A 9,888-nucleotide genomic window follows, 5' to 3' on the forward strand; every position below is an offset into this window, starting at 1 on the left:
CTCCTGCCTCAGCCTCCCAAGTAGCTGGGACTACAGGCATGTGCCACCACGCCCAGTTAATTTTTGTGTTTTTAGTAGAGACAGGGTTTCACCATGTTGCCAAGGCTGGTCTTGAACTCCTGACCTCAGGTGATCTACCTGCCTTGGCCTCCCAAAGTGCTGGGATTACAGGCTTAAGCCACCGCGCCAGGCCTTTTAATTTTCATTATTTTGCTTTTATTTTTTTCTGCTTATAGTCATATCAACTATGTACTTCTAGAATATCCACAGAGGACATTTCTATTCTTTTCAACATTTTCTAAAAATCCTAAACTATTAGAGCAGAGAAATTTTGCTATTCCCTATTTTTTCCCAGACATTTAACTGAATTGTACACTGGCTGCTAGTAAAAGGATTCTGGTTTTAACGGAGTCAAATTTTGAATTTCAGTAGCAGTCTGACTGGCAGTCACAACGTAGTATGGTGACTGGATGAACTGCTCGCGTTTTTATCCACAAAGCAAAACACGTGACCTCGGGCTTTTATGGTGACAACATAAACCAGATATATGCACAGTTGATTTCACTGGCACTAGAAATGGATCAGGTTTCATTTAATTAACCCAGAGGCTTTAGTCAATAGCACAGTCCTTGGAATAGAGCATCTCTCATGTAATTAGATTTAACTGTGGTAGCACCTGGAGCTTATATGGATGATGCTGACCACAATACAAAATGAACCAGAAAATTAGAGCTAAGTATTAAGTAGAGTGCTAAGAAAAGCCACTGATGGACAGTCTTGATAATATCATTTTTGTAGTTAGAAATGCATATTGTTATTTTGTCTTACAGTTTTATAATCTCTTTTTCTTTGGTGTTTTTCTTATCATAATCCACGAAGTTTTCTTACTTAGCACACAATTCTAGAAGGAATACAATAATTTCTATATCCTTCTTCCACTCTGTGGTTGACTTTCAATTGGTAAACAGTTTCTATAGATTTTGAACCCCCACCAGCAAAATGTTGTGTTCCATAATGACTGTAGCTACAAAACAAGTTTAAATTCATGGCTTCAAAAAGTGAAGAATAATTATATGCACTCACTGAAAAGACCTGAGAAGAACTTATATGGTCAGTTTGTTCCACGTCTAATATTGCCAGCTTGAGAAAGCAGGAGAACATGCCTCCTAGTGCCTTTCAAAACAAACGATTCTTCTAGCCTATCCAGTGAAATATAAACTGCTTTATAACTGTGGACTTCAGGCTGTTATCATTGACCTTGCCTCTGAGTGGAATTTTACCACCAAGGGGAAATACTAACATTCTTTGAATTCTAACACATTTTCTTATAGTTCTTCATTCACGACGAGCAACCACGGTGTGCAAAACAGAGGTAAGAGCACTTTCAGAATTATCAAATAAACAGGTAAGTCATGATACTGCGATATTGCTGCTCTGGGACTTAGCTGTTGTGAACCCCAGAGCCACTGAGCTGATGTGTACAGATGTAATTAGCTCATTTCCATTGCATTACTATGACAATAATTTTAATCCATGATTAAATATGATCACTTAGGTGGTTTCTCTTACGGTAGTTTTTAGGTAGTTTTAGGTAGTTTTTCCTCTTATGAATATTATTATGCTATCAACATTAGTACAGATGTTGTCCCATGTATAAAATGCGATCATTTCCCTTCATAAGAAATTGCCTTCATGAAATTGCTCTTAGGACATGCATCTCTTCAACTGCCCTAGATGTGTTTTCCAAAGTAGACATTGACTGGTCTCACCAACAGTGTGTGAGTCCCCATTGTTCCCCATTCTCTCCAACAGTTGTTTTTGACAAACTTAATTTTTCCCAATCCACTGGGTGCAAAACAAATTTGTCTCAAGAAAAATCTGCAAAATGAAGAAAATAAAACTGACGTCTCTTAGTGACTGTAAGTAAAAATCAGAAGGATATCACATCTGTGGCGATGTCTGAAGTGGCATATAAACATAGAGTTCCATGACTGTTAGTGGTGGGTGTTGGTATTAACTAATTATTTTGCACAAACTACTGCCATCATATTCATTTGTCCTTCCTTTTTTCACTCTGTGTGCCATGAAGATTCTGTGTTGACATCTAGCACTGGAATCTCTCTTTGTTGAGCCAAAAAAAGAAAAGAGGGTTTAAACCTGGAGGAAGCAAAGCCCACAGGGTATTGTGGAGAGGATGAGGTTCTCTACTGATCCTGCTCCTAATTCTGTCTCTCTCCTTATAGTAAGATCACTTTGAACAAATTAATTCTTTGAGCTTTACCTTTCCCCTTTCATAAAATTCAAGTAGTAATGTTAACTGATATATTCATATTAATATAGTATTTGCACACACACACACACACACACACAGCCCTCTGCCTGCCACGTAGTAGGCAACTAATACATTTTAATGTCCTTTTTTCCTTTTCTGCATTCTCTTTCTTCTTCCCACTCAAATGACCTCAGTAGACCTGTAGGTTGTCTCATGGACTTCCATCATACCTTCATATCACTGCTGCCATAAGCCATCTGGGCCTGAGGCTGGAAAACCAAGCTGATAAATTCACTTCCCCTCATATACACATTGCTAATGAGTTTCCCAACAGAAGATTCCTTTATTTAAAAGGTGCCCAAAGAGGGCTAAAATAAACCCAATGGACTCAATCCCTAGTCATCAGATGTCAGGGATGGAAGTCCTAAAGGTCAGATCTGAGTGGATGAAGATGAAAAGACTTGGAGCATCCCGGAGGAAAGTCCAGAGGCTGACTGGGCTCAGAAGGGATGTTACTTATGAAGGTTTTGTTGCAGGGATGGGGAAGCAGAATCATAGCTTAGAGAGAAATCCAGAATCTTAACTTGAAATATAAAATCAAGCACAAATAAAAAAATAAAGAGCAATTGAAGAATGGAATGGAGGAATGGAAATGGCCTTCACAGATATGAGTCCAGTCAAGCACCCCAGGGCTGTAAGTAGATCATCTGTACTAGGGTTGCTTAGGTTACTGTCAGATAATCCCACCTCATCTCAGAGGAAACAAGGTTGCTGAAAGAAGCCTGAGATGGATGGCGAAATGTTTGAGCCTTCGTTAGTTCCTATTTCAGTAAACAAACATCCACCAAGAACATGGTTTGCACCAAAAATTGGGCTGAGCCCCAAGAATACAGAGTGGGGACCACCCCACCTTCTCTTAACCAGTGCTTAAGCACACCTGCGATGTTCCTCCATCAGCTACTGAACCGATACTCATTCTACTGGGTATGAATTCATGCCTGCATCACCAGTACTTGGCAATGTTAAGTAGGCAGAAAACAACACGCAGCGTCTACACTCCTAGAATTATCGGTCTAATGAATTCTCTAATGCATCAGGTATAGGCATTCATGCAGCAGAGTGAAATTTACACCTCCGCAGTTGTACATGTTATTATACTTATTTTACAAATGAGAAAATAATTTTGGGGAAGTTCAGTTATTCTTGTTCAGTTACCGCCTGATAAACAGATTTGGCTCAATTCTTTGATAAATGCATTCAAGTTAAACTATTAGGAACCCAAAGCAAGTGGATCTCAGGACAGAAAAAAATATTTTGACATGTTGGAAGAGGCCCCAGTTTTGGTTATATTCCAAAGTAGTGACAACGTTATTCTCTAAGTCTGGGATTGTAGATCATCTGTTTTCTTTTCCTTTTTTATTTTTAGTTTTTGTTCACTAATGCTTTCTCTTTGCTTTAATAGCAAAGAGATGGCTCTTTTTCTTTTCCTTTTTTTTTTTTTCTTTGAGATGGAGTCTCATCGTGTCACCCAGGCTGGAGTGCAGCGGCGGGATCTTGGCTCACTGCGAGCTCCGCCTCCCGTGTTCACACCATTCTCCTGTCTCAGCCTCCGGAATAGCTGGGACTACAGGCGCCCACCACCACGCCCGGCTAATTTTTTGTACGTTTAGTAAAGACAGGGTTTCACCGTGTTAGCCAGGATGGTCTCGATCTCCCGACCTCGTGATCCGCCCACCTCAGCCTCCCAAAGTGCTGGGATTACAGGCGTGAGCCACCGCACCCAGCCTCTTTTTGTTACAAAATTATTTTTTAAATTGTGTATAAGTGTGAATTGTTACAAAATTAATTTTTAAATTGTGTATAAGTGTGAATTAAATTTTTCAAATAAATATTTACAGATGACCTGCTTAACATAAAATGCTTTATTATAAGTTACAACAGGGAGGTCTAGAACTGTGTTTCTCTAGTAATATTAGCAACACTCACAGCTAGCCTTGATGGGGTGGTTATATGATCAAACACTGTGCTAAGAGCTTAATCTATAATGCATAAGAATTTTAAATATTAGCAATTATTGATATCAGTATGGTTTTTCAACCCATGCCTTTTCTATTAGGCTACTCTCCCTCAAATTTATTGTGCACCTCCACTGTGCTAGTCCCAATGTTCTTCCCCTTATCTTGTGGCTTCATTTCTGTGACCCTCCATTCTCCATATTAGGAGAGTCCTATTTCATGGGTTTATAAAACTTAAATGTAATGTTTTATTTAAGAAAAAAAAAAATTCCAAAGATTAACTGCTTCAATTATTTTAAAACAAAATCAATTAAATACTTAGAGCGAGTTACACAGTCAGAATTTCTTTCATTCATTCATTCAACAAAGATCCAACCAGGCTTTCAGGGAAAATTTACTTGGCAAACTTGTTCTTTTTGTTTCTTTGTTCTGTTTTGTTTTAAGTCATTCTCTGAACAAACTACAAATGCATAGCTGTTTCCAAATGCTCTTTTTCAAGTAGGACTTTTAAAATATCCAAGCAAGGCACTGAAGGTTAAGAAAGAATAAATCAGTTGCCACAATATCATGAAAAATTCATGATCACTGAACATTACTATGCATGCAACACCATCTAAGTGATAGGAAATACCGAAAATGGTTATTTTTTCCTCTTGAGTATGTTGCTATTTCTTCAATCCATGTTGAAAAGTTAATTATGGCCATTTAAATAAGTCTCAAGTCAATTGTATTGTGTATTAGTACAGTTCTGTTGGCTTTCTCTTGGTTAGGATTTGCCTGATATACAGGTCTCCATCCTTTTGCTCTCTGTGTAATTACATGTTAGAGGTGCAATTAGCAAATAACTGGAATTTTTAAATCAATCTGCATCTGATTTTTAAAGGTAAGTTTGCACCTTTGATACTTATTGTAGTTACTGATATTTTGGGGTCTGTTTTTATATATGTTGTGCCTCCTATTTGTCCTGATTTGTATTTAATTTTTTTGTCCTGCTGTATACTAGATTCATCTCGCCTTTATTTTCCTTTCTTTCTTTTTCTTGGAAGTTATACATTTCAGTATCAGTCTTCTTTTGGTTACCCTAAATATTTTTAATAATGGCATGCTAAAATTTTAGCAATCTGAAATTCATATTTTCTTTTCAAACAATACAAAAAACTTAGAATGCTTTATTTCCAAAAGTGCAGATTCTTCATTGTGTTTGAAAGTTAAATTTTTTTATTTGTAAAATAACATTTTAAAACTAGGAATGGCTCTAGTTTTATTCATTTTTTAAAATATAAATTGATGGCTGAAATTAACTAACCACAATTAAGGTAATTTAAACTTTAAGTGATCAAACAGTTTTCTGCAACAAATATTTTGATACAAATAAGCCCTCATAACAAACATCCTTAAGATCAACATTTAAAGCAACAATCCTGGCCAGGCGTGGTGGCTCACGCCTATAATCCCAGCACTTTGGGAGGCCAAGGTGGTCGGATCCCCTGAGGTGAGAAGTTCAAGACCAGTCTGGTCAACTTTGCGAAACCCTGACTCTACTAAAAATACAAAAATTAGCTGGGTGTGGTGGCAGGTGTCTGTAATCCCAGCTACTCGGGAGGCTGAGACAGGAGAATCGCTTGAACTGGGGAGGTAGACGTTGCAGTGAGCCAAGATTGTGCCATTGCACTCCAGCCTGGGCAACAAGAGCAAAACTCCATCTCAGAAAAAAAAAAAAGAAGCTACAGTCCTTGGTCTCCTTAGAATAAAATTGTCAATGCATCAGAAGTAGTGTTCTTCTTAGTAAACTTAGAGATAAATTTGGCTTTTTGATTACAAGAAGCAGAATTAGCGCCTATATAAATATTATGGAAAATGGCATGTATTTGCTAATGTTTAATATTTCATCTCAAAAATTTACTGGATCGAAAGCAACCCATCCTTTCAAAGTTCTTGTTAAGTTACTAAGCATAACTGTAACTTTGCTTATGTTTTTTAGAATAAATTACAACTAAAAACTTATAATTCTGCATTCACACTGATTACCTCTTTCCATTTCATATGTTATTTTTGCCTAGTATTTTACTTACATAATGTTTATCTATCCTAAAGGTTTTATGTTTTTAAAATAGTTGCTCCTTGCTTAAAATTACCAATAAATTTACAGCTGTCTTGCTTGGTATTTCTCCTTATACTTCACTCCATGTTTGTGGTCTAAATTTCAATATATATATATATTTTTTTTATCATTATTAACTGGAAAGATATGCAATGAAAATGTTATTTTGATTGAGGTATGTAGAGAAAATAGCACATTAACATTTGACAAATGGTAGTATCTTAAAGTTTAGGTGTCATGTGAAATCAAACCCCTATCAATGAACTTTTTATATTCTGCTACTTTAAAATCCCTCGGTCTGTCTTGTACTTGAATTTATCTTTTATCCAGGCAGGATTGTGCAACATCATGCATTGATGACTTAGAAAATAATGGATAATAGACATGAACAGGACTGCCACTGTTGATAAATGTTATTATGTAATATATTTTTAAAATCACATTTGCACCACCCACCACATTAGAAAAGTGTAAATGTTGGGTTTCTGTTGTGTTACAGTGGCAGATGCAAGATTCCTCAAACTCCAGTTTGCACTTGCAAATTCCAGTCTTATGATCAGTAACAGACACTGCCCCTTATTTTCCATGAAGTGACAGGCTCACTTTGTTCATTTTTATTAACGTATCTGTCAAATATCGAGGTTGGAATAACAATAGTTTGTCAGTCATTCTTTTGGGTTAGAAAGTATGACGTTTCATTTTTTAAAGTTATTCTTTCAAGTTGAATAAAATAGTGTTTCCAAAATAGGGAATGAACTTGTCATGTTTAAAAAAATGAACAGAGTTCATTACACACGGAACAGAGTAGACAATTGGGGGAGAAATGAGGATGTGGATGGAGAAATATGAATAGAGAGTCCATTCAGAGCCTTATGGACAGAAGGAAAACATTTACATTTTCTTCTAGGCAGAAAGGAAATCATATCAGAAATTTTACCAAGGGGAGTGGCAGAGTCAGAATTCCATTTTTGTTTTTCTTTTTTTTTTGAGACGGACTCTTGCTCTGTCACCCAGGCTGGAGTGCAGTGGCATGATCTCGGCTCACTGCAACCTCCACCTCCCTGGTTCAAGCGAGTCTCCTGCCTCAGCCTCCCTAGTAGCTGGGATTACAGGAGTGTGTCCCCATGCCCGGATAATTTTTGTATTTTTAGTAGAGATGGGGTTTCACTGTGTTAGCCAGGACGGTCTCCATATCCTGACCTCATGATTCGCCCACCTCGGCCTCCCAAAGTGCTGGGATTACAGGCGTGAGCCACCATGCCTGGCTCAGAATTACATTATTAAAAGATGACTCTGTGAGTCTTAAGGAAAGAAAGGAGGAAGCGCAAAGCTACAGGCAGGGAACAAAACAGAGAGAATTAAAGTCACTGAGTGAGCTGATGTGGTGTTGACCAAGAAGGTCCTCACGGATATAGGAAGGAGAGAAGGGTTTCAGTTCCTTTTTGGATGTGGGAGACAGCCTGCACCAGTCACAAAATCACACTGAAATGTGAATTTAACCTTTCCAGATCATAGAGGAGGCATGCAGCCCTGTTCTCCTCAGAGATGCCAGCCTCCAGCCAGCTGTAGCCCTCATGAAAATATACCACCCTATAAATACACAAGCTGGAGACCACCTTTCCCCAAAAGGTCTGATAGAAAGGTAAGCAGACACTTTTCTGCCAAGTCCTTCTAGATGTACTTGGCATCTAAATAGAGTTTTCCTGAACAACGCCCAAAATGAGATTATTTATATTTGACTTCAACTTTTTCCCTTCTGGCTACATATTACTGGGTTTTAATATTTTTAAAGTATTTTAATATTTTTAAATATGTTGCTATATAACATATTATGTTGGTCTCTCACCAGATTCTTCGATTGGCATGTTTCCAGATTCTAAAGTGTTTTTAAAAAATTAATCCAAAAATATAGATTTTTAGACATGTGTTTTATATTTACCAGTTGTCCAATAATCTTGTGGGGGGTTAACTAGGATATACAGGTTGCAATTTTTTCCAGCAAAAGATTCATGTACTACACACTCATTTCAGTTAACAGTCCAATGACCACTAGTTGAGCAGTTATTGTGCCAGATAATGTGCTAGAGGTTATGGTCCCCACCCTAATGGAGACGTAAAGAGTGGGGAGATGCAAATGGATGCTAACTGTGTTCTTGTGTGTCCATCATCTATTTTGCGGCCTCTTTCTAAAATACGCTCATTCCCTACAATTGATTATTTTTGCACCATTTTTCACTTACATTACCCTATGGTGGGGGAATAAAGCTTTCACTGTATCTTGTATGCTTTCTCTCCATCACATTAGATGTTATTTATTAAAGTCTTTCACTGTAAAACCCCAGAGGATGTGCCTCTTCCAGGTCTACATCCCATACCCTGCTACTACTCACTGTCCTGCTACAGAGCTTGTGAAGATTTCTAAGCAGAAGCAGAATGTATAGGATATCTCTGGTGAATTCTTACAGTATCCCAAAGCTCTTTTGTTACCCTTATATTCATATTAATTTCTACCTAATTCTAAAAGGGTCTTATAATCTGAAATTAGACTTTGGAAAATATTTTCACATCCTGGCCAGGCATGGTGGCTCACGCCTGTAATTTCAGCACTTCAGGAGGCCAAGGTGGGTAGATCACTTGAGGTCAGGAGTTTGAGACCAGCCTGACCAACATGGAGAAACTCTATCTCTATCAAAAATACAAAAATTAGCCAAGTGCAGTGGCACATGCCTGTAATCCCAGCTACTTGGGAGGCTGAGGCAGGAGAATCGCTCGAACCTGGGAGGCAGAGGTTGCAGTAAGCTGAGATCGCACTACTGCACTCCAGCCTGGGCAACAGAGCCAGACTTTGCCACAAAAAAAAAAAAAAAAAAGACCATGTCCTTCTTTTATTGTCCCTTGTCATGCACTCGGCTTCCTTTTGCTCTTTCATCTTCTTCATAAACATGGGGATCCCTTGGTTCTAACTAGAGCTAACTAGAGGTCTACACAAGGTCATGCTCCCTCCCAGCTCCCAAATTCCTCATAGGCGTGAGACAGGCTTGGACCACATCAGGATTTCCCTGATTTCAGGTATTTGAATGTGCCTTTATGATTTGTGGGATACCTATGTCCTGTCAATAATAACATTTACTTAATAATACTCTTTAAGGTGACCTGTTTTCACTTGATATCACTATCCTGGTTAATTTTTTTTTAACCAGTGTTATATATTGTAGAAAGTGACTTTAGAAGTAACTCCATTCAGGCCAGGTATGATGGCTGACGCCTGTAATCCCAGCACTTTGGGAGGCCGAGGTGGGCGGATTACAAGGTCAGGAGTTCCAGACCATCCTGGCCAACAGGGTGAAACCCCATCTCTACTAAAAATACAAAAATTAGCTGGGCATGGTTGCGCGTGCCTGTAGTCCCAGCTACTCGGGAGGCTGAGGCAGGAGAATTGCTTGAACCAGGGAGTTGGAGGTTGCAGTGAGCCAAGATCACGTCATTGCACTCCAGTCTGG

At 38.3% G+C, this 9,888-nt stretch overlaps 1 protein-coding gene across 1 annotated transcript in view; it reads left to right on the plus strand.

The window, feature by feature from the left end:
- Positions 1–9,888, plus strand: part of CLNK (cytokine-dependent hematopoietic cell linker) — a 188,651-nt gene that overhangs the window by 157,241 nt on the left and 21,522 nt on the right. Inside the window, exons 15-16 of the mRNA XM_011947358.1 lie at positions 1,332–1,372; positions 7,897–8,030. Coding sequence (XP_011802748.1) covers positions 1,332–1,372; positions 7,897–8,030 — 175 coding nt within the window. The remainder of the gene's footprint in view (positions 1–1,331; positions 1,373–7,896; positions 8,031–9,888) is intronic.

Source organism: Colobus angolensis, unplaced genomic scaffold (assembly GCF_000951035.1).
Source record: "Colobus angolensis palliatus isolate OR3802 unplaced genomic scaffold, Cang.pa_1.0 Scaffold262, whole genome shotgun sequence".
NCBI lineage: Eukaryota > Metazoa > Chordata > Mammalia > Primates > Cercopithecidae > Colobus > Colobus angolensis.